At 36.4% G+C, this 24,868-nt stretch overlaps 1 protein-coding gene across 2 annotated transcripts in view; it reads right to left on the bottom strand.

Annotated features, from left to right (window-relative positions):
• Positions 1-411: 411 nt before the first annotated feature.
• Positions 412-24,868, bottom strand: part of Mlf1 (myeloid leukemia factor 1) — a 25,601-nt gene continuing 1,144 nt past the window's right edge. The window contains exons 2-8 of one of the 2 annotated variants that reach the window (XM_028763609.1): positions 16,570-16,717; positions 9,596-9,640; positions 7,468-7,551; positions 6,193-6,321; positions 4,856-5,015; positions 2,584-2,713; positions 412-715 (exon numbers count right to left, since the gene is read on the bottom strand). In XM_028763609.1, the coding sequence (XP_028619442.1) occupies positions 610-715; positions 2,584-2,713; positions 4,856-5,015; positions 6,193-6,321; positions 7,468-7,551; positions 9,596-9,640; positions 16,570-16,717 (802 nt within the window). In that variant the 3' untranslated portion in view covers positions 412-609. The remainder of the gene's footprint in view (positions 716-2,583; positions 2,714-4,855; positions 5,016-6,192; positions 6,322-7,467; positions 7,552-9,595; positions 9,641-16,569; positions 16,718-24,868) is intronic. The other variant, XM_028763611.1, reaches the window with a different exon arrangement.

The following is a 24,868-nucleotide window of genomic DNA, read 5'->3' as shown; positions in this document are numbered from 1 at the left end:
AATGTAAACTCAGGAATACCAGAGGGTAGTGTATGGTAGCCAAAGGGAGGTTTAGACATGCCCAGCCATTGAACTAGTAAGGCATATTAAAAATAATGCTATGTATGTGTGTGTCTCTGTCTATGTGAATTCAGAGCTCTTTGGGCAGAAGCAGCAAGCTCAGAGTGGTTTAACAATTCACTGGTATACAGAACCATCACCATGGTAAGTATGCAAGAGTTTATGGATTACATTTTACATTAGGATATATATATATATATATATATATATATATATATATATATATATATCCTATTATTAAAATATATACTATATTTGAGAGTTTTATTTATATATTGTGAAATCAGCATATGTGTTTTAAAGTTAGTACATCTTGAAGAGTTTTATATAGACAGTTAATCAATTTAACCATATTATTGAACATCAAAATTTTATTCCTAAAGTATGAACAATGTAAAGCTAAAACTTACAAGAACATTCACATTCAGAAGAAAGTTGCAAAGTACAGCACTGATTTAACAGGAGATTGGTCTTTTGTGTATTACTGAGCACCATGCCATGACTTACTTTGTTAAAATAACCAACTAAACAAATGAAATGCACGGCTATTTATTTTTTGGTGATTTTCACAGGTGATCCTTTGACATTGAGTTTGTCCACAAAAATGTTTGATTTTCTTCCACTCTCAATGGCTGAATTTCGATGAATTTTCTCTCTAAGAAATATACATATAAATATTAATACCATTTAAAAATAGTCAATGATTTATGTCACTGCAAATAAGTTAAAAGCCACTGTAATTTAGAATATCTTTAAAGTTCCTTAATAACTCTGGACAACTACTTTATTGAACATATAAGAAACTAGGAGCTATTACCTAAGAACTACCCGAATCACTTGCAGCTTAAAGAGTGTTATTAAAAATGGTAGCCATAGCCGGGCAGTGGTGGCACATGCCTTTAATCCCAGCACTTGGGAGGCAGAGGCAGGCGGATATCTGAGTTCGAGGCCAGCCTGGTCTACAGAGTTCCAGGACAGCCAGGGCTACACAGAGAAACCCTGTCTCGAAAAAACAACAACATCAAAAACAAAAAACAACAACAACAACAACAAAAAAAAACAAAAGGTAGCCGTAAGTAATATTTATACTTAATTCAGCTCCTGAGTTGTGCCACTCAAGTGTCAAAGGGACTCAGTAGTCACACATATCTGACAGTTAACATGTTGGCCAGCACACTTCCTCACGTGGAAATTCACTTCTGAAAATTCTACTGGAGAGAACTACTAAGAGAAAAATGCAGCTGCTAGGGCCATAGATTTACAGAACATCTGAAATGAACAGACTTTCTCTAACTGGGACCTAGATTTTGTGTTTAAACTTTTAACAATGTAAGACAAATATTAACCAAAAAGATAGAGGCAAGTTTTAAAGTCTTTTTATAGAAAGTATTCAGGCTCTAAATTCCTAAACAAGTACTTTCAAAGAAACTATGCCAGCTCATGGGATTTTATACAAGGCTTCTGAATTACTTTGATTTGTCCAGCACTGGTTCCATGAGGCCTTCTCCAACCCTAGACTCTCTGGATTTCTGTTTCAAGAGTTATCCTGTTTCAAGAAACTTGAAGTTTCCCTCAAGAATTTGGGAGTCAGGTCATAGCTCCCAAGAATTAACTTCAGAATATGTACTAAATGTATAAAAGCTATAAATTTTAAGAACTATACTTAATCAGTAAAAAATAGATATAACAATCGTTTTTTTATTTTTGGTTTTTTGAGACAGGGTTTCTCGAAAACTCTGGCTGTCCTGGAACTCATTCTGTAGACCAGGCTGGCCTTGAACTCAGAAATCCGCCTGCCTCTGCCTCCCAAGTGCTGGGGTTAAAGGCGTGCACCACCACTGCCCAGCTTAGATAACAATCCTAAGGAAACTTTATATACTGTGATTATATTATAAAACAGATCCTAATGTAAATGCTCAAAGTCATTCATCTCACACAAGGTTTAGATATTTATATAGATAGTGTAAGCGAAAAGGTTTTGTATTTTTAAAACTTAACTTTCTTACCAAGTCAAAATTTAGCATTTAATTATAAATGAATTTAAAATGCTTTCATAGTATGTAATAGTATTGTGTATCAAACTTCAGAAACAAATTTTAATTTGTATGGACTATTTAGATTCAATATAAAGTTCCTTTTTCATAAAAGATACATCTTGGATATTCTTAAGAACTTGTAAAGAGGTAAACATACTCTTTCATTGTGTTTGTGTATGAGGATGAGAGTACATATGTACGGGTAGGTTCATGTTGGTGTGTATGTGCACTTAGATAGGTCATTTTTGGTTACCATTGTTTAGGCTTTGACTTACAAGGTAAGCTAGGTATCTGTCTGTCTCTTCTTCCTGTGTTGGGATTACAGCTGCATGCTACTATGTCAGGCTACTTTCTCTTTCTAATGTCCGTTTTGAGTATTACACATTGATTACATGGCAAAACCTTTACTGAATGAGCTATCTCTACAACCTAATCTACATAACTTGTAAATCTCTTTAAAAGCACTGTTTTTAGAAATAGTCTTTACCTTCTTTTGAGTTCACGAGACCCTGGATGCTCGTGACCCACGCTTCGCATTCCAGTGTTTCCTGATCGTCCAATAGGCTTGTACTTCAGAACTTCATTTTGCCACTCATCATCAAAAGCATGAGCATCACCTGTATTAAATATCGAAATAAGCAGAACAAGTACTTAAGGTTTCTTCCGTCAGTACTGCCGTGGGCCACTACACACTTCATGTAGCCTAGCCTTTCAACAAAGGCAGAAGCTTCTGCAATATTTCCCTCCTATTCACTGTATGGTTACTGATAATATGGTTTTTCATTTACCTTCTTGATTATCCTATTATTCTACATGGACTAGATGATTCCATATACTCATTCATGAAATCTTTTGAATCACCTCATAACGGCCATGATGTTTTGAATCATTTTACAATGACTATAATGTTCCCTACGTTCTTAGACACTCCTTCAGTAGCTTGCATTTCTATTCAGTGCTTTATGTTCCTAATGACTTCTTAAGCTTGGTGTCAATTTCCTAACACTCAATTTATGATGTCATGAACTAGGTAAACTAACTTCCATAAAAACAACACATAAATGCCTTTTAGATTATCTTTATAAAAATATCTTAAACTTGATTTTTCCAACATAAATTACAAAATACTCAATGTACATATCTACATAGATATATATGTATATAACTTATTTTTAAAATTATATGTATATGTGTGGATAAGCACATGTAAGTGCTGGTGTCCTTGGAGGCCAGGGGCATCTCTCTGGTGCCGTAGTTAAAAGTACTTGTGAGCCACCTGATGATGCATCCCACACAGGATGGCCCTGAAACCCTGACTAGGGCCTGCAAGGGAATAAAGAAATGACAAATAGACTCACATACAGAAAAGTTGGGGTCAGATGGAGTGTAAGCACTCTGTTGGAGTAGCACCAACTACCCCCAAACAAGAACCTAGAACCTCACTGCTTTTACTGAGCAGCACAGTGGGAGGGGTTAGCTAGTATCCACAAGAGGTTGTCTGTAGACAAGTAGTCTAACTCTATAAAAACATCCAGGAGGAGGGGGCTGATGTTGCTAGCTTCTGTACACACTGTAAGCATTCACACTTGAACTTGAGAAAGAAGACTTTGCCAATGTCCTCTGCTCACAACATCCTGATAGTGGGAATCGAACTAGGGTCTTCAGTAAGAGTAGCATGTAGTCTTAATGACTAACCTAGAGCTCTAGGCGACTCAGTACATATTTTAATAAGACCACAATGTTTAAAATAAAGAAAGCTCAAATTTGGCTTTCCTCTTATGGCATAAGAATACCTTATTATAGTTATTATTTCTATGTGTATGTTTGTGTATGTGTTTTGGCTTGTACACTCCGCAGCCATGGAAGTTAAACAACTTCAAAGAGTAGGTAGGTTCTCTTCTTTACCATGTAGGACCTTGAGGGTTAAACTTGAGCTGTTATGTTTGGTAATAAGTGCCACATAACCAGGAGTAATTTTTATCTAATTCAAATATAGTTTCTTTTTCTGAATGATGCATTAATTTAAGCTCTTTACTATGATAAAACATTATTCAAAGTACTTTCTCAAAAAAAAAGTACTTTCTCAAAATTTAAGATAAATGTACTGACATTTCAATGATTTAATTTTGATTAAAGCATAAAAGCTTGATTAATGTTTAGACAAAATGAATACTGTCAATAATGTTAGTGATTTTAACATAATTTAAAATATGAGAAAAGTTAGACACTAACTTAAATGCATTGAAGAATATAAAAACCTAGAAAACAGAGATTTGCTTAGTATTATGTATGTTATCTTATGTATACTAGAAATTAAAATTATCTGTACAAACTGTAGAATAGCAAAATAATCAAGTTGAAAAGATGTTTATACATGCATAAAACTATTAAAAAGAAATTCATCAAAATTAGAGTGGTTCTTTGGAATTGAAGTTATGATTTATTTTTATTTGTTCCTTTAAACTTTTTAAGTATGCTTCTTGACAATCAAAAATTAAAAAGCACATTTTGCCTACTGATATTACTAAAACCCTCAAAATCTTTAATTTTATCATCTTATGAGAAAACTGATTGACATCTCATATTAACAAATTATAATTTGTTGTAAAATGTGTATTAGATGATAGAACCACAATTTATAACTTTGACAAAAATTTTTCTTCACATTTTTTTAAGCTATCTTAATTAAAATTCATGAAGTTCTAGAAATGTAGCTACTATTGTAACTTTTGACAGTTTTTGTGTTTGCAGTGACTCACTTTCATTCATATTGATGAACTCTTGGTTGACCTCTTCATCTCCCGTCTTGCTGTTCTTTGACTTTCTAATGACATGAGCTCGGTCATGGATATGATGACCAACAGCCATTCTTTCTAATCCGCTGTCAGAATCTCTCATTGCTTTTCTGGTTTCTTTTACCTTTAAAAATACAGTGAAAGTTATTTAGTTATTTAGTTAACTATATCAGAATGGACTCCATTTCATATTCGTCAGGTCTGTTTATGAAGCAAAGCTGTGGATTTCCTGCACCAATGTCCATTATTTTGTATAATAAAATGAGTAACTATATTCAGTGCTATTATCGATCTGGTTTTGTAATAAAATCACTAACATTTCTTCAACCATTTATATTTTAGCCTTTTCCAAGTCACAATGAAATATTAAAACAATATTATCAAACTTTGTTACATAAATAAATTATAAAAATAAGAATAAGTTATATAAACTCTTCAACATTGTCTTTGCAATGTAATGGATAGAAGGTAATAAGTGTAACTACTTACTCATCGCTTGTGTTGAAAGGCTTGAGCCCCGTGACTCCTACCTACCAACTTCACAGAAGTATTACTAGAATGTTTATGCTAACCAAATATTACTAATATGTTTTTATGTTTGACATCAATAGTTACAGTTAGCTTACTTTAAGACTTCACTATGTTCATCAAACTAAAATGGCAACGAATTTGCTAAACAATGCAAAGAGATCACTAATAGGTATATTTGTATGTCAGAATTGAAATTCTAAATTACTTTATAGTTATTTTTCAGTGATTCTAGAATCTTACTGTAACCTACAAGGTAATGAAATTTCATATCAGTTTGTAGAAGCCAAGAACTTTCATTACTACGGGTCAGTATTTAAAAATTTGTTTTTTCTCCCTGTCACTTAATTCCCAGAAATAACTGAGACTAATTATTTATTAATAAATGTCTAGGCCATAAACTTCAGCTGGTTCTCTGATTTGCTCTTAAAGTATTATCCCTTTTTTCTCTAACTCTGGTTTAGCTACATGGATGGTTTCCTTTCCTTGACTCCTTACGTCCATCTCCTCGGAGTTCTTGGGGCAAATCTCCCCTTTTCCATAGTGATGAGCATCCTATCACCTTGCCTCCCTCCTGTCCCTGCCACTGTTAGACAACATATTTTTTCCATAACTTACCAAAACACTAAGAATATTTAAAACTCTTCTATGCCAGGCATGATAGTTCATACCAGCAATTTCAGACTTATGAGACTGAAGCACGATTCGGGGTGGTTTGAGGATAGCTGAGACTACCCAGTAAGACTTCACCTAGAAAAATAATAAAAACTTACTCCTCCTGGAGCCCTACGGGTTTGAGTTGAGGCCTGGAAAACCTTTGGTGGTTCATCTCCTACTTTGGAATAGGTCATAACAGAGGAAGAACAAAATGAATGCCCATTTGGATCCATTGAAAGTTGGCCCTAGAGACAAAGGAAGTTGTAAATTAAGATTCTAGTCAAATAAGAAGATTGAATGCCAAGAAGCAACAATATTAGCTATACAGTTAATCCAAATGGAAACTGGTGTCCAATTTACTTCCATTTTTACTGCTAATTTCTACTTCTCCTGTAAAGAATAACAAGTGATTCACATCATCTGAGTTTTGTGTGGCTTATATTTAAATAAAGATACTAGAATCCCTAGGCAAAGGTTATTTCTTGTACAGCCTTGCCAACCAAGATTAAGTGAATTAGGTATGTACCAGGAACTTTCATACTTTCTTTGGGTATCAGATTGATACAAAACCCACCACTAATGCCCTAGATTTTGGCATTGTTAAATGATCCATAGAATTCTAACAGATATTGGAACGAAATAGGTCACCTTCAGATCAAACCAAATTACTTGTTTTATCCTATTAGAAGAATGACTGTAGAAGTATTAGCATTTGTTTAAAATGTTTAGAGTATATGGATCTAATATAGCATACAAACCATTTCTGTTTTCAGAGAGTTTTTAATATTAAAGCTCAGTTGCTAGCATCCAATGAGTTTTTGAAGTAAAGAGGTAATAATAAAACATGAAAATTTATAGAAAATGTTCATTTACAACAGACTCAGAAGAACATATTGAGGTTGTAATTTTTTAATTGTATAAGTTAATTAATATAACTTCAGATTATAGGGTGTAAAATAAGTGAGATATAAGATATTATATTGATAAGAAAATATCAGCAAGCTGATATTATAATATCCTGATGTAAAATAATCACTTAAACATTTGTTTCAGGTACAAAATACATAAGTATCGCATGTGTTAATCATGTAATGCTTTTTTGCTTTTTAAACTACGGTTAAAGATATTGAAAGTGAGGCTGGAGAGATGGTTCAGCGAGCAGACTGCTCTTCCAGAGGTCCTGAGTTCAATTTCCAGCAACCACATGGTGGCTCACAACCATCTGTAACAGGATCCAATGCTCTCTCTTCTGTTGTGTCTGAAGACAGCAACAGTGTACTCATATAAAAATAAATAAATATTTTTTTAAAAAAAGATGTTTGAAAGTTACTATAACATAGGCTATCAATAACTAAAAACAATGTTCTCATCAGTTTAATTTTAGTACTTACAAAGTTTCTTTGTAATTCCTGTATACCACTTCGCATATTTACCATCATCCGATCCATTGTCTGAAAAGGGTTGATATCTGCATGCTACAGGATATTAGGAGGTATATTAATTACAAAGAGGTAAATACGTCTTCCCAAAACAGATGAAAATATTTCCCAACTTACTGTAATATAACCATGCAGTAATCAACTAGGGAAAAACAATTTAAGGACTGTACAATAAGAGTAATTTGTTAAAAAAAGAAGCATACACAAAATCTCAAACAGCCAATGTAAATTAGAGAATTACACTGCATACACATATATACAAATTATATACCTATGTATACATACTATACGTAAACACATGCTTTGTGCATATAACTATCATATATATTATTTCTCAGCTTTCTTAAACCAGAGTTCTTCCTTTTCCTTCAAGCTTCCTTCTTATCTTCTTACTAATCCTTATGATTTCAAAAGTCTTCTCTAGGGAGAGATGACTCAGACAGCACTGCCCTTGCACAGGACCTGAGTTCAACTCCCAGAAGCCAAGCAGCTCTCTAATTCCTGTAACTCTAACTCCTGCTCCAAGTATCTGACATTCTCTCTTTTTGCCCTGTGGCTACTGAATTCATGTGTACAACACCCCACCACCACCGACATAAATACATAATTTTTTAAAAAGTCACCTCTGATTGATCTTCACCATTACACTCAAAAGTTTTTCGGGTTGTGGGTTTGTATGTTTATATGTATCACAGTGGGAATTTCCTCATTAATAGCTTTGTGATATTCTGTTTTTTGTCACTTGTTCCTCAGGAAGGAACAATGTTACATCTCAAACTTAGAAACACTGATAACTCAGATTCAGTGCAAAAAAAAAAAAAAAAAAAAAAAAGAAAAGAAGCTTTTCATGAGAATATAAGTACAAATATTCTAAATTCACTGTATTCTAATCTTTGGATTACTCTTCGGGGTTAGAAACTAGAAAGGCAGATGGTAGTCAGAACGTTGACAAGATCTGCTCGAGAACAGCTATGCTTGTGTAAGAAGAAAGAAAAACCAAGAATTTCTTGGCAACAAAGTCAGAACAGTTTTCCAAATATTGTGTGTTGCCTGTCACCTGGTAGAGTCATCACGGGCATGTGGAAGTCTAGCTTTCAAATAGAGTTAGAGTCTCTCTGAAAATCAAGTGAATGTCCCCTCAACATTTATTTTTCCATTTTTGGAGGTTGATAGTATACATTTTGATTGATTTACTGTAACCGTCTTGATAGAAATGAAAATATTCTTTAAAAAAGGTATTTGTGCTTCTCTTTGGCTACTGAAATAATCATCAAGAAATTGGGTTTTCGCCGAGTGGTTGGTGGCGCACGCCTTTAATCCCAGCACTTGGGAGGCAGAGGCATGCGGATTTCTGAGTTTGAGGCCAGCCTGGTCTACAGAGTGAGTTCCAAGACAGTCAGGGCTATACAGAGAAACCCTGTCTCAAAAATCCAAAAACAACAACAACAACAAAGAAAAAAAACAAAACAAACAAAAAAAAACCAAAAACAAACAAAAAAAAAACACCCCAAGAAATTGGATTTTCCTCATGGTGAGAAAATAAAAATGCTGAAACCTGGTACTGGCCAGTGGTGAAATGTGTCTCCCAGAAAAAGATATCATATAATCATAACAGCTTGTCGGATTACTTGGCAGGAGGGGCTGGAGCTGATGGGACCACATGTTGACTAGGACTGCCTACTTATAAATATATCTTCCCTCTATTTCCACCCAAATCCCACAAACTGACCCTGAAGATGGAGTTGTGAAGGTCTATGGACCTCTTAGTTCTTCCCAATGTAAGGACATCAAATACATCTTGTCTTTTTCAGCTTTTCATTTGTCTGTTTAATGGCCCACTGAGGATCAATGGGTAAGTCTGGCTTGTTAATACTGCCAGGCCCAAGCTCTGACCCTAACAACTCTGATAACTACTTTAGAAAACCTATGTCTAAGCACTCAGGTACATGTAACAGAAGTTTCTAGTACAAAGCCTACAAGCCATTATGGGAGTTAGTGACATGCACGCAAACTCACTCTGCTTGAGTTAATGAAAGTATCTGTTAAAAAATAAAGCTAAAGTAATTCTCATGACACGAACCATTCCACCAAACCTCTCAAAAGGCACAAGAGAAAAACTTGTTGCCTAAAAAAAATAAAATAAATTTTGTTTTACTTATTATATGGGAATAGCTAAAATACAAAAATGCACTGTAGCTCAGACGTACCACTGTTACAGAACTTTTTAATAAAAAATACTCAATGTTTACTTTTAAAATTATCTGCTTATTGCTCACTGTAGCAACTGCCTGCCCAGAAAATAAAGAAGCCATAGTACTACTAAAAATATGACTGTTCTAATAAGGAAATTGAAAGAAAAAGTCTTTGCTATATAGACCATGACAAACATTTCATAACTAATTAAAACAAAGTATAATGACTAGGATTAAAGCACTTTCTATTGTCATTACATTTTGTAAAGATCCACTACTCTTCCCATAACGAATTAAAATAAATATATTCAATTAATTATTATCATTACCAAATAAGTAGCTATTGTTTGGTTTCAACCAGGGACCAGGGACTGAGGTACATATTTTACATATCAAAGCAGGCCTGGCTTCCAGGTTCTCCCAGCATCCCTCAGTCTCTACCTGGCATACCCTGCCCCCAGCATTGAACTTTCCAGCCCAGGGGCTGAGGTGCCCTTCCTCCTCAATCCCCCAGGCTCTTCCCTATATAAATCCAGACAATTTGGTCTCGCTCCTCTTCTCTCTGGCGCTGCAATCTCTCTCTTTCCTCTTCCTCCCCATGGCGATTCTCCTAGCCTCACTCCTTGGAGCCAGTGAATCTGCCTGAGAGCAGCGCCCCAATAAACCTGCCTTTAATATAATACAATACAATGTAGCTTGAATTGGCTCATTTTACCAGTGGACAAATAACCTATTAGATGGTGTTGAAACCCAGGTGGAGGCGAGTCCCCAGCTCGATGGCCGTGGACTTTCCTGGCCACAGGGAAACCACTTCTCTCCCTCTATCCTTGTGTGCTGGATACATTTCTTAGGACTTCATAAGTACCCATCCCCAGCCAGCCTATTAGGGTAGCCTCTGGGCTCTCTGCTGAATCTTTCCAGCCTTCTTTTGATTATAAATGAATAAAGGTTGCCGTAATTGTCCATTGCTACTTCTTATTGACATTGAGGTGCAGTTTTGTTTTGGGGTGTGGCCAAAAAGCTGAAATGTTGCCCAAGTCCAGAAAGGCTGTTTGACTGCTGTCCAGGTTCTGTGGGCCCATCTGCAGCTAGGACAGTGCAGGCCCAGTAGAAGTGTCTGAGAGCATAGTAGACTGGTGCACATGTGGGTAACTGTTTTGGAGCATTTCTGGATGCAGGTTCCGAGAGAATACCTGGATGTTAGAAGACAGGAGTTTAGGGAGAAAAACCTTTTTTTGGAGAGGGGCGTAATTTGAAACATGTAGGCCCATGGTCTTGGTAGTTGGAGGAGGGGTGAGGAGTTCCAGGACCAAGGAAAGGGAAATAGATCCATCCTCAGGAATGGGCAGTTGGGGAAGGAAACAGGTTGTTAACTGACAGAACTTAGATTGAGCCCATTTGACCTGTGAGAGGTGGGTTCAAATGGATTCCCTGAAGCTTACTAGAAATAGAAATAAGAATTGTATTGGAGCATCCACGTGTTTCTGTTCTAAATATACATAGTTTTATAATTATCCCTTTACAGATATTTTAATTTGATGCCATCCCATTTGCCCAATTTTGCTTTTCTTGAGCACTAGACATATTTCTAGTGTTCAATAGATATGTGAGCCTGTTCTCTACTTGAGGACAGAGCCAAAAGGTAAGGACCAAAACACAAGAGAAGGAAAGCACCCCTCCCCATACACACACACACACACACACACACACACACACACACACACTTACTACCCTACCGAAACTGAGAAATAAATGTCTGATGTTTAAAAGCTATTCAGCCTAAAGTATTTTGTTATATCAGCCCAATTACACAGGAAAATCAGGGACCAATAATTTTATATATAAATTTGAATGTTGGTCTTAGACTTTCTTTATATTCAGAATTACTTTTTTACTTTACTTTTTAATCTAATCATTACATTTATGCAAGCAACTTTCTTCTATGTGTTTTCCTCTTGATTTAAAGAAATTTTGGCAAGACAAATATAATTTGAAGAATATTTGCATGCAAATAGTTTGAAACAATGAATCTTGCAGACTATAGTTTCACAGAAGTATTATCTCTTTATTTGGCTACATATTTTTCATTCCAGTTTCTGTTAAACATTTAGTGCTTTTAGTAAAAAGTGAAAGTGACATTTATTTCTGTTCCAGTAGGTGACCAATAAACTTACAGCTGATTTGTATAAACATCCTCAATACATTCCCAGCTGAACTATATACAGATCTCATTTATACACTAACAGTTAAGGTAATAAGATGGCCTCTTCTTGCATACTTTATGAAAGCTATAGGTAGCTTATTTATGCATATAAATCCAAAGAGATACATGCTTGCTATAGTTACAAAAAGTATGATACTAAAAGTATTTTATGTCTCGAAAAACCAAAAAAAAAAAAGTATTTTAATTCTCAAATGATTTTCAATATTTATAATTAATGTGCTCTTACACTGTCAATTTTTCCTGGTGTTAATTTTTTTTTTTTTTTTTAAATTTTTTTTATTTATTTATTATATGTAAGTACACTGTAGCTGTCTTCAGACACCCCACAAGAGGGTATCAGATATCATTACAGATGGTTGTGAGCCACCATGTGGTTGCTGGGATTTGAACTCATGACCTCTGGAAGAGCAGTCAGTGCTCTTAACCACTGAGCCATCTCACCAGCCCCTAATTTTTTTTTTTTTTTTTTTGGTTTTTCGAGACAAGGTTTCTCTGTATAGCCCTGGCTGTCCTGGAACTCACTCTGTAGACCAGGCTGGCCTCGAACTCAGAAATCCGCCTGCCTCTGCCTCCCAAGTGCTGGGATTAAAGGCGTGCGCCACCAACGCCCGGCTCCTGGTGTTAATTTTTAACTTTTTAAAAAATTAACGTTTAAGAAAATGAATTAAACTGAAAGTTATATGTATGTAATATGTAAAATTAATTTATAATATTGTAGATATAGCACTTACAAATGACATTATTTACTAATGAAAAGGAAAGTAACTTAAATGTGATTACTCTTATTTGAAATGGCACATACAGTTTTATTTATCAGGTTTTATCATGATCCAAACTATTTTGTTTTCTTTAAGTTTATTGCTTAGAAAATATGAAAATTTTAGAATTCTAAAAATCTAAAATCTAGAATTCTTTGATCAACCATGTTTATTGAATTCTAAACATATTTCAATTGCCAAGAACCATCTTAAAAGAAATTCCTAAGGATTTATATTCTGTAATTGCCATTCATGAGGCTGAAAAATAAAAGCAGTGAAACCCAAAATAGTTAATACACATATGTAAACTTCGCCTTTTATTTTATTTAATGTTTTTACTCTCCCATCCTGATGAGAATAGGCAGTTATATAAGTGTGGTGGTCTGAAATAGTTTGGCCAGGGGGTGGCACTATTAGAAAGTGTGGCCTTGGGGCTGGAGAGATGGCTCAGTGGTTAAGAGCACTGACTGCACTTCCAGAGGTCCTGAGTTCAAATCCCAGCAACCACATGGTGGCTCACAACTATCTGTAATGAGATCTGATGCCCTCTTCTGGTGTATCTGAAGACAGCTACAGTGTATTCATATGTAATAAATAAATAAATCTTAAAAAAAAAAAAAGTGTGGCCTTGTTAGAATAGATGTGGCCTTATTGGAGGAAGTGTATCACTGTGTAGGTGGATGTAGAGTCTCCTCCTAGCTGCCTTTGGGTGAAGATATAGAATTCTCAGCTCCTCCTCCAGCATTAAGTCAGCCTACATGATGCCATGCTTCCCACAATGATAATGGACTGAACCTCTAGACTCAATTAAATATTGACCTTTATAAATAGTTGCCTTAGTCATGGTATCTGTTTATAGCAGTAAAGCCCTACTACAGAAGTTGGTACCAGGGACTGGAGTATTGCTGTGATAGGCTTGACCATGATTTCATTTGGAGGAATGTAGATTTTGAAACTTTGAATTTCAAGAGCAGTGGAATATTTTAAGTTATGTATGGCTTAATGGGCCAACCTAGTAGAAACATAGAAGACATTGGTGTTGTGGGTGATTTAAATTCTGAGGGCCTGGCTCAAGGGGTTTCAGGAGAGGAATCTTAGTATGTTGCCTCAAGATCATTCTTATGTTTGGTGAAAATGTGGCTGGTTTTTTTGTTGTTGTTGGTCTTTGAAGAGTCTACCTGATGCTAAGGTGAAGAGATTCAGATTAATTACACTGATAAAAGAAGTCTCAGAAAACCCCAACATGGACTCCAGTTTACTCTCATGAAGAGAGTTTTCATCAGTTGTAGTAAGCTTAAAAGGTTCAAGTAATAAAAGGGTACTGCGAAGTAAAATGGAGCTAAATCCTGTGTTCAAGGATATTAAATGGAATTAAAGAAGTGGTGACTTTACGTCAAGATCCCACCTAGCTAAGCTTATTGTTTGTTTTTGCAGTTGAGCAAGGGATAGTTATATCATGTTAAGAGTTACTATTACCTGGTTATTACATGATTATTGTTTTCATTTGGACTCAATCTGGACTGAACTGCCATCCAGAAATGGAGGGCACACCTGTGACCCAGATCTTGAGGCTGGAAGACATATTTTTGATCCAGATCTAGAGTCATAGTGGCCATGAAAAGCTTAGGTCCAGGCATGGTGGAACGTACCTTTAATCCCAGGAAACAGAGACAAGCATATGTCTGAGTTCAGGGCCAGCCTAGTACAGAGCAAGTTCCAAGTAGAGAAAAATCAAGACCACATCTTTAATCTCAGCATTCAGGAGACAGAGGCATGCAGATCTCTGAGTTTAAGGTCAATCTACAGAGCAAGTTTTGGGACATCCAAGCTTAGGCAGTGAGGGAGTTGGAAAAAAGAAAGCTGGTGATGCTGTAATAATATAAAAAGGAGGTCATGTTCCAGCCTCAGCAAGCAGCGGAACTTGGCAGCATTGGCCATGTGGCTCTGGCTTTAGAATCAAGAATAGAAAGGTCTGTACTGACCAATTGATGCTGGTTTGCTGAGCTGAGAAATTAGCAGTGATTAAGAAGAGACCAACATCACTGAGGTAAAATCTTGAGGGAAGTGTTTTCTGAAAGCACAAAGAAGATGTGTTTCTAGAAACAGTCAAGGTTGTACCTGGTGCTGCAGCTGGACTTAGAATGTATGAGAATACCAAGGTGGTAATAGTGTTGAAGGTTATGAAGAACAGCTGAGGCTTGGTACTATGAGACCAGGAAAGGGCACTGGTGAAGGTGAAGCCTCAGTTGTAGGTGACAGCCCAGGACTGAAGGGGTCATGCAGAGAATTTGAGGCGTGGCACCATAAAAGAGCCTATGAGGTTTTGGTGAAGCCTAGTTGCAGTGAAAGACCCCATAGTATTAAGAGATGTTAGTACCATTGGATGACAACCAAGAACAGCAGCAGCGGTGGAGTAGAGTCCACCAGAGCCTAGAGTGCTACAGACAACAGACCTTTAATCCCAGGAAGAGTGGGGAAGTGACCCAAACCCTTTGGAGGAACCTAAAAGAAGATCATGTGTGGATCTTGAACACTGGAATAAGAAGCTATAAAGTTGAAGTTGCTTTGGATACCCCAAGACATTAAAGATGCCAGAGCCATGGGATACCTGCTGAGAAAAGCTGCAAACAGAGAGTGGAACCAGCCAAAGAGAAAGAAGTGTGTTGTAGTCAACAAACCTGATAGGAGTTAGAGATCTGAAGAGTGCTTTGATATCAGACATGGAGATGCAGAGTTTGGGGTTTGCTTAGCTGGTTTTTGGTCTTTGTTCTAGTATTTCCTCACTATTACATTTTGAAATGGCAATATATATTCTGTGATGTTGGAAGTATATGATTTGCTTTTTGCTTTTGATTTTATAGGGGATTACAGTTAAGTGATTACATGACTCTCAAAAGAGACTCTGAACTTTGGACTTTCAACACTGTTGAGACTGCTATAGACTACTAAACTCTTGAAGATGGACTATTTTGTATTACGTTATAGCTAGGTGTGGCCCCCATAGACTCACTCATGTGTTTGAATAAGTCAATGGGAGCCAGGGAGTGGAATATGGTGGTTTGAATGTATTTGGCCCAGAGAATGGCACTATTAAAAGGTGTAGCCTTATTAGTATGTGTGGCCTTGTTGAGGAAATGGTTCCCTCTGAGGAGGATGGGTGTTGGGCTTTGAGGTCCTATGCTTAGGCTCCACCCAGGATGGAAGAGGGAGTCTCTTCATGGCTGCCTAAGAAATAGAGAGTCTCCTTTTAGCTGCCTGAGGAAGACAGAATCTCCTTTTAACTGCCTTCAGTATTTAGAACTCTCAGCTCCTTTTCCAGCACCATGTCTGCCTGGATGCTGCCTTGCCTCCTGCCATGACAATAATGAACCAAGCCTCTGAAATTGCAAGCCAGTCCCAGTTAAATGTTTTCCTTTATAAGAGTTGCCTTGGCCATGGTGTCTCTTCACCACAGTAAAACCCTAACTAAGGCACAAGTCTTCTGAAATAAAGGTTAATCTAAGTTTTGAAGGTCTAGAGTGATCCAATGACGATAAAGCATCATACTAGATATTTTAAGTATTTAAACCTTAGAAGTATGTGGTACCAGGAGTCCTCTTTGGTTTTGGTTTATCACTTGGAAGGGAGGAAGTTATCAGGGAAGAAATATGGAAAAAGCAATGGCTTAGTATGGCTTATAGTTGTATAACCTTATGATTCTAAATGTTTTAAAAGCATATACCATTAACAACCCATTGTTTTAGCTTTAGAAAATGCATCCCCTTTTATATAATATTTCCATGGCAGAAATATTAGTTATACACTATCAGTATGTAACTTATAACATTTGTATCATGTTTCTATAGGACTTTCTTGCTAGCTGTCTTTAAAAATTACTTACAGTTAAGGAATCTTCACCACCATCATGTTCTCTACGATTATGGGTTCTTCCTCTATCATCAGAGATACTGAGCAAGTCTCTTCCAAGAGGTTCAGAGAAACTTCTCATCATGTTGCGCATACTTTCTCGGTGTGCAAGAAAAGAATCACTGTTGAAAATAAAGATGAATGGAAAATTAAATGTTATAATTTAAAAAACTGCCATATAAATACTACGAAGAAACTTATGAGCTAATATAATTGTTAAGACAAAATATTACAATTTAGAAGAGATTACTTAATAAAAGACCTAGTATTTATAAATACAATTATAAATATAAATGAAATCTTATCCTATTTGCTATTCACTATATTTATTATACTAATGAAATATATTATTTCATGTATAAATATGGTAAATATAAATTACCATATCGTAAGTAGTTTAAGATGAGAAAAAAATGAAAAAAAATCAGAAAAATATTTCTCGAAGGTAAGACTACTTTGAGAAGTCTACAGCATAATTTTATAACTGTAAAAACATCAGAAAAACATTTCTACCAGGAAGATCATTTTGGGAAGTGTACAACATAATTCTATAGAATTAATAAAGAAGCCAGGCAGTGGTGGTGCATGCCTTTAATCCCAGCACTTGGGAGGCAGAGGCAGGCGGATTTCTGAGTTTGAAGCCAGTCTGGTCTACAGAGTGAGTTCCAGGACAGCCAGGGCTACACAGAGAAACCCAGTCTCGAAAAACCAAAAAATAAATAATAAATAAAAATAAAAATTAAAAGAATAGGGCTGGTGAGATGGCTCAGTGGTTAAGAGCACTGACTGCTCTTCCAGAGGTCATGAGTTCAAATCCCAGCAACCACATGGTGGCTCACAGCCATCTGCAATGAGATCTGATGCCCTCTTGTGGGGTGTCTGAAGATGCTACAGTGTACTTATAATAAATAAATAAATAAATAAAGTTTAAAAATTAAAAGAATAAAGAATTCCCCATGCTAAATACAGACCCCAAAGAACCTAAAAAAGTTGTCTTTAAAAACTGAATGTGCACAAATAAATTTGGAAAAGAGTTCTCCTAAAATGATCATACTTGTTGGGGCTGGAAAGATAGCTCAGTGGTTAACAATGTTTGCTGCAACTTCTAGAGGACTGAGGTTTGTCTCTCAGTATCCCCAGAAAACTTATGCTTCTCATATATACCTGCTTCTCACTATACCCTCTGTCTCTACAGGCTCCTGCACGCACCCATCTCACCCCTTCTCTCTCACACTCTACCTTTCTCTTAACAAAAAAAGAGCACTATTTTAAACTTTCCTGACTGAGAGAAGATCATTGACATACAAGCACTGAGGACCATATTTATGTTTATGAATACCATAAAAGTATAGATTATGTCTACATAGTCAAAGCCAAAGCCACAGATATCTTTTATAAGGATTATTGTTATTATTATTATTGTTGTTGTTATTTCTTCGAGACAGGGTTTCTCTGTGTAGCTCTGGCTGTCCTGGAACTCAATCTGTAGACTAGGCTATCCTGGAACTCAGAGATCTACCTGCCTCTGCCTCCTGAGTCCTGGGATTAAAGGCGTGCGCCACGTCTAGCTGTAGCACTACAATTATAAAGCAGACTATACTAACTCTGTAAATTGTTCCTGGTAATATAGTCATGTTCACAATACTAAGTCACCCATATATTCATGTGGGAAGTCTTCTAATGCCTTCCTCAGTTTCCTTTTTTACTATTTTGAGGTTTTCACTGTAAAGGTCATTCCTTTCTTAGATTTATTCCAAAGTATTTTTTTTTAGATAATTGTTAATGATTGTTTTACTAGTTTTTTCCCGCATGTTTCTCTCTCTCTCTCTCTCACACACACACACACACACATTTAAACTACTGATTTTTATGTTAGTTTGGTGTCCAAATTGCTCAAAGTGCTTACTAGATCTAAGAGTTTTCTGGTAGAGCTTTTATGGTCTTTTATGTAAAGGATATGAACAAATTAGGATTCTTTGACTTCTTTCTCCCTTTCCTATTTCTATCCATTTATATGCTTCGTCTTATTTACTACTTCATGAACTACATTGGATAGGAGTAGAAGAAAGGTACACTTTTATCTCATTCCTGATCTTAGTGGAAATGGTTTGAGGTTTTCTCTGATGTTGGCTAACATGCTTCTCATATATAGCATTTATTATGCTGATACATATTTCTTCCACTTCTAGTCTCTTTGGGGGCTTTTATCATAAAGGAATGTTGTCTTTTCTCAAAATCCTTTACTATATCTCATGCGATGTGAATTCTTTCCTTCAATCCCTTTATGTGATAAACTTATGGTTTGCATTAGTCTGACCTTCCTTTGTATCTTAGGAATGAAGCCAGCATAGTTATGATGAATGATCCTTGTCAAGTGTTCTTGAAATTCTGTTTGCAAATATTAAAATTTTAGTGTTAATTTTTGTGTCTCTGTCCATCATAGAGACTGGCGTATTAGTCTTTGTTGTGTCTTTATCTGGTTTTGTAAAAGAGTCTGACAGTATTCTTTCTGTCTTTATTCTATGAAATAGTTTGAGAAGTCCCAGTGTTAGTTGCTCCTTATAACTCTGGGTAGCCTTCAGTACTGAATTCACCTGGGCTTGCACTGCTTTTAGTTTGAAGTTCTTTTTTTTTTTTTTAATTTCTGCTTCAATCTATTTTGGTAGTTAGTATAGATCTGTTTAAATTATCTAGCTCATATTAGTTTAACTTTAGTAGGTCTTAAGCGTCAAGAAATTAATCCATTTTTATGTGATCTTTCTAACAGTGGAAATAAATTCTTTAAGATACAGCCTAACAATCTTCAGAATTTCTTTGTTATCTGTTGTAATCTCTCTCTCTCTCTATTTTTTTTTTTTTTTTGGTTTTTCAAGACAGGGTTTCTCTGTGTAGTCTTGGCTGTCCTGGAACTCACTCTGTAGACCAGGCTGGCCTCGAACTCAGAAATCCACCTGCCTCTGCCTCCCAAGTGCTGGGATTAAAGGCGTGCGCCACCACCACCCAGCATAATGTCTCTTTTCATCACTAATTTCACTAGTGTCTTCTATTTTCTTTGGTTAATTTGGCCAAAGGTTTATTGATCTTGCTTATCTTTTAAGTTTATTTATCTTTTTAAAGAACTCAATCTTTGAATCTTTGTACCTTTTCATTTTTTTATTAATTTCTGCCATGTTATTTATTTCTATCCACTAATTTTGAGTTTAGATTATTTTTGTTTTTCCAAGGCCCTATAGTGTATCTAAGCTATTTGAAGTTTCTTTCTTTAATGTAGGCATCTATAACTATAAATTTCCCTCTTATAGCTGTTTTCTTTGCATCTAAGAGGTACTGTATTCTTTTGGTTATACAATTCTTAGAATTCTCTTCTTAATTTCTTCAGTGATCCATTTACCTTTCAATAATCTGTTGTTCAATCTCCATGAGTCTGTATATGTACTATAGTTCCTCTTTCTCTTGGTTTTTATTTTTATTCCTTTGTTGCCAGAGATTAGAAAAATTATTCTAATTTCCTATATTTGCTAGGACTTGATTCATGTCCTATTATAAAATCTATTTTAGATGTTTCATGGGTTGCTGAGAAATAAATATTCTGCAGATACATGTTAAGACTTTCTTGGTCTACGAGGTCATATAACTCAGATGTTCTCTTTTTTTGTTAAGATAACCTATTGGTATGAGATATTTGTGGTTTCCCCCACTCTTGCGGAGCATCTGCTGATACAGTCCATGAGAACAGTGGGAGCAGAGATGTCCAAAGCCTTGTGAATACGTAATGTGAATGATCACACTAGGACCGCTTGTTAGTACGCTTGTCAGTAGGCAGATCAACTTTACTTGGGGTGATTGAAAGCTTATGAAGTTTTGGGGGACTGAGGGCAGGGACATCCAAGATGGTCAAAGGTCATCCATTGACTGGGGGTTTAGAGTACCTGGCATACCTCAATAGCATGGGGAAGCATTTCAATAATCTCTGGTGCTGGCCAAACAGGTTTTGTCAGGAGAATGGAAATTAATTCTATAAACTAATTAGGGCTACATGACATTCATTAGGTAGAGGCAAGTATAGGGGCTTAGAATCCCCTAGACAAGGTCAGAGAAGGAAAAAAACCTGCTAACAAAGGAGTCTCCCATTTTGCACTGAGCTCAGAGGCTACCCTGTCATGGTAGACAGACTTTAATTAGCAGTGTTTTCCCACATTGAAAAGGTGTGCTTGCCGGGCGGTGGTGGTGCACGCCTTTAATCCTAGCACTTGGGAGACAGAGGCAGGCGGATTTCTGAGTTGGAGGCCAGCCTGGTCTACAAAGTGAGTTCCAGGACAGCCAGGGCTGCACAGAGAAACTCTGTCTTGAAAAACCAAAAAAAAAAAAAGATGTGCTTACTAATCTAGGCATTTCTCAAGTCATGTTAGCAATCCAGATTAATCCATCACAGGCTTTATCAGTATTGTTTTGTCTTTCTTGGAATCTATATAATGGAATTATATAGTGTGTCATTTTTCACATCTAGTTAGCTTCTTTGACTCAGAATAATGCTTTTTATAATTTATCCCTGCCTCATCAAATATTAACTAAATCTAGCATATATATATATATGTGTGTGTGTGTGTGTGTGTGTGTGTGTGTGTGTAGTGTGTATGTATATGTAGTTATATCATAATATAATCATAACTATTTCTAGGTTGTCTTTATAAATAAGGCTGTTGCCAGGCGGTGGTGGCGCACGCCTTTAATCCCAGCACTTGGGAAGCAGAGGCAGGCAGATTTCTGAGTTGGAGGCCAGCCTGGTCTACAGAGTTAGTTCCAGGACAGCCAGCAGCCAGGGCTATACAGAGAAACCCTGTCTTGAAAACAAAACAAACAAACAAACAAACAAACAAACAAAAAGGCTGCTATTACTATTCAGTGCTTTTTTTTCCAATTTAAATTATTTGAGCAGTAGTATCCTATCATTGTGATTTTCTACTTGTCATTTACATAAGTGATCAAAATGAGTGCACAAATATATCCTATCCATTTAAAAATGGGCCTTTTGTTGCTGATTATTAAGAATATGTATCTATCTATCTGTCTGTCTGTCTGTCTGTCTGTCTATCTAGTTATTTTTTAAAAACAATCCATAGTCTTGCCCCTTTCACTTTAAAATATCAACCACACAGTTAAAGTCTTTGTTATTTTTCAGGTTGAAGTCTTTACCATCCTTGTTTTGTTTTGTTTGAGATAGGGTCTCATGCTACAGAGTAAGGCCTTGAAATCACTATATAGCTAAGAATGGCCTTAAACTTCTGAACCCCCTACCTCTACATCCAGTGTCAGGCATCTACCACTATGCCTAATTTTATTTGGTTCTGGGCATCAATCCAGGACTTCATGCATGCTACCAACTATGCTATACCTCCCAGCCCAGTTGTTTTGCTTTTATTACAGATCATGACCTTGTATGGTACAGTCTATTTATAGTAATTTTGTCTTTTTTTTCATCTCATTTTAAAACTTAATTATGTTAGTAGTGTAAATCTGATATTGGTGTACTAAGCAATTGTTTAAATATGTGTGTTAGACAACTACTCCAATGGTGTCAAATCCCTAGTGTTCACCTCATCATGTAACCTCTTCTGCCCATGAGCCGGACTTCTGGGCCTGTTTTTTCAATAAATTTGATATAATGGAAAACAGGATGTCACACAAGTTATGTATTTTGAAGACGATGAGTTCTTAGGTGATCTCTCATGTACAGTGGCTGGTATGGCTTGGGAGAAGTTTACATGAGGGAACTTAGAAGCATTTTTCTAAATCAGCCAATTGCCATGTGAATGAACTTGAAGATGGATGCTCACGTAGACGATATTTGTGATAACCTCACAGTAACCCCCTGAGGCTTGAATTAGAACTACTTAACTAAGCTCCTTGATCAACAGAAGATGTGATACTATAAAGATATACTTTAAGATTCTATATGCTACTGCAACAACAGATATCTAATACACATAAGAATAAGGTCCTAAACTACAGGGCAGCTGAAACAGGCACAAAAAACCAATGGGAACTTCTGACCAACAGGATAATATAGTCACAGGTTCTGGGAATTAGGATATGATTATCTTTACAGAAACTACTGTTCTGCCTACAACAGACATGTTCCTAAAATAACGTTGTTGATAGTAGTATCAAGGAAAACTATCAATTTCTGCCAAGTCTGCATTTTGCTCTACTTTGTTCTGTATTTGTCCTCATGCAAGTTTAATGCCTCTTCTGCCATCTCCTTTCTGCTACTAAGCCTACCCAATCAATCTTTTCCTTTCAGATATAATTTTTTTTTTTTTGGTTTTTTGAGACAGGGTTTCTCTGTGTACCCCTGGCTGTCCTGGAACTCACTTGGTAGACCAGGCTGGCCTCAAACTCAGAAATCCACCTTCCTCTGCCTCCCAAGTGCTGGGATTAAAGGTGTGCGCCACCACTGCCCGGCTAGATATAATTTTCATCTCTAGAATTTCTATTTGATATATATTATATATATATTTCACTTCCTTTGTTGAGACATCATATATTTTCCTTCATTACAATCATATTTCCTTCATATATGGGATAAACTTATAACTGCCTTAAATTTTTTTGTCCATTAATGCTAATATCTTGAATGAGAATAACTAATAACTTCAGAATAAGTCTTTTATACAGAAATGAGTCATATAAAGTCAAAATACAGAAAGTGGCTATTATGTTGTAGAGGTTCTGAATTTTGTTATATTCTTCAGGAATGATAAATCTTTCCTAAGTAGGTAATTAATGTGGTTGCCTTAGAATTCAAATTCTGTCTTAAATGGTAGACTCTTTATATGTATCCTCTTCAGTAAGCTGCTCTCTGAGTCTGGCTCATGCACAGGTGGTTAAGCCTAATACAGATGTGTGCAGAATTTATACACAGAAAAAAGCTGCCTAGTTCTCCCTCTCAGGATGCTGTACATTCCCACTCTCAACCACACCCTTCCAATGGCTATGGCAGTACTGAGCTCTGCCCTTGGTTCTCAGGTTAGAAGAGGTTTGAGTTTCCTAGTAGCTTTGACTGCTTTGCAGAGCATACGGAGCTTGAGCTCAGGGCAGAATTTTCGTTTCCCTTTCACATCTGTTGGCTCCTCTTCAGTATATGTATGTTTTGGGTCATTTCCCAAAAACTTCCTCCAGAAAGCCGGTTTTATATTTACCCTAAACTTCAGTGTTATCTGTAAGGTCTGTGGGTATAGTTATTTTTGGCATATGGTGTTATTATTTATTTGTAAGGCTTTTTTTTTTCTGGTTTGGTTTTTTCGAGACAGAGTTTCTCTGTGTAGCCCTGGCTGTCCTGGAACTGACCCTGTAGACCAGGCTAGCCTCGAACTCTCAAACTCTTGAACTCAGAAATTCACCTGCCTCTGCCTCCCAAGTGCTGGGATTAAAGGTGTGTACCACCACTGCCCAGCTCACCATAATTCTTTAATTTATATTAAGTATTCTCATTTTTTTGTTTGTTTTTCGAGACAGGGTTTCTCTGTATAACCCTGGCTGTCCTGGAACTCACTCTGTAGACCAGGCTGGCCTCGAACTCAGAAATCCGCCTGTCTCTGCCTCCCAAGTGCTGGGATTAAAGGCGTGCACCACCACCGCCTGGCCAGTCTTATAGTTAATTAGTACAAATTTGCCTTATAGTTTTGGTAATGGTTGCTTAGTTCTGAAAAAATTGACGAATGTGACTACTGTCTTTCCTTTGCTAAGCATGGAGGAAGGGTGCTGTATGTCTGTTAGTGATCTGTTACTATTTTTGACCTCAAAGCTTGGGTTCCCTGCCTTTGCACAGAGGGTCATCCAACAGTTTAAATTACACTCCTGCTAGGCATAATTTTTGAAATACAAATTACATATCCAATTACACATTTAATTAAGATATTACTTATTTTGATATAGCTAGGCATATAATAAGGTCAAATATGCACAGAAAACTAAATAATGAAACAGTTTTAAATGTCTTCCTCCCAAAGCCTCATTTATGTCACTGGGAACCACTCACCATTTCTTGTTACCAGAGGTGTTTCTTGCACACTATTTCTTTACCCCCTGCTCTATATTGCATTGTTAAAATGAGAAGTCCCTTCCCAAGGGAGGCCAGTTCTGCTAATGAAGCAGGTAAAGAAAACAAACAGTGTCCCATGGCAACCAGCACAACCCTCCTACTTAGTAGTGCTGTCAAGGTGATAGCCTTCACTATAGGAAAGCTTGTTTTAAACAACCTAGCACACCTTTAA

This window comes from Grammomys surdaster, unplaced genomic scaffold (genome assembly GCF_004785775.1).
Source record: "Grammomys surdaster isolate TR1022 unplaced genomic scaffold, NIH_TR_1.0 139, whole genome shotgun sequence".
Lineage (NCBI taxonomy): Eukaryota > Metazoa > Chordata > Mammalia > Rodentia > Muridae > Grammomys > Grammomys surdaster.
This window is presented reverse-complemented; position numbering and strand designations above follow the sequence as displayed.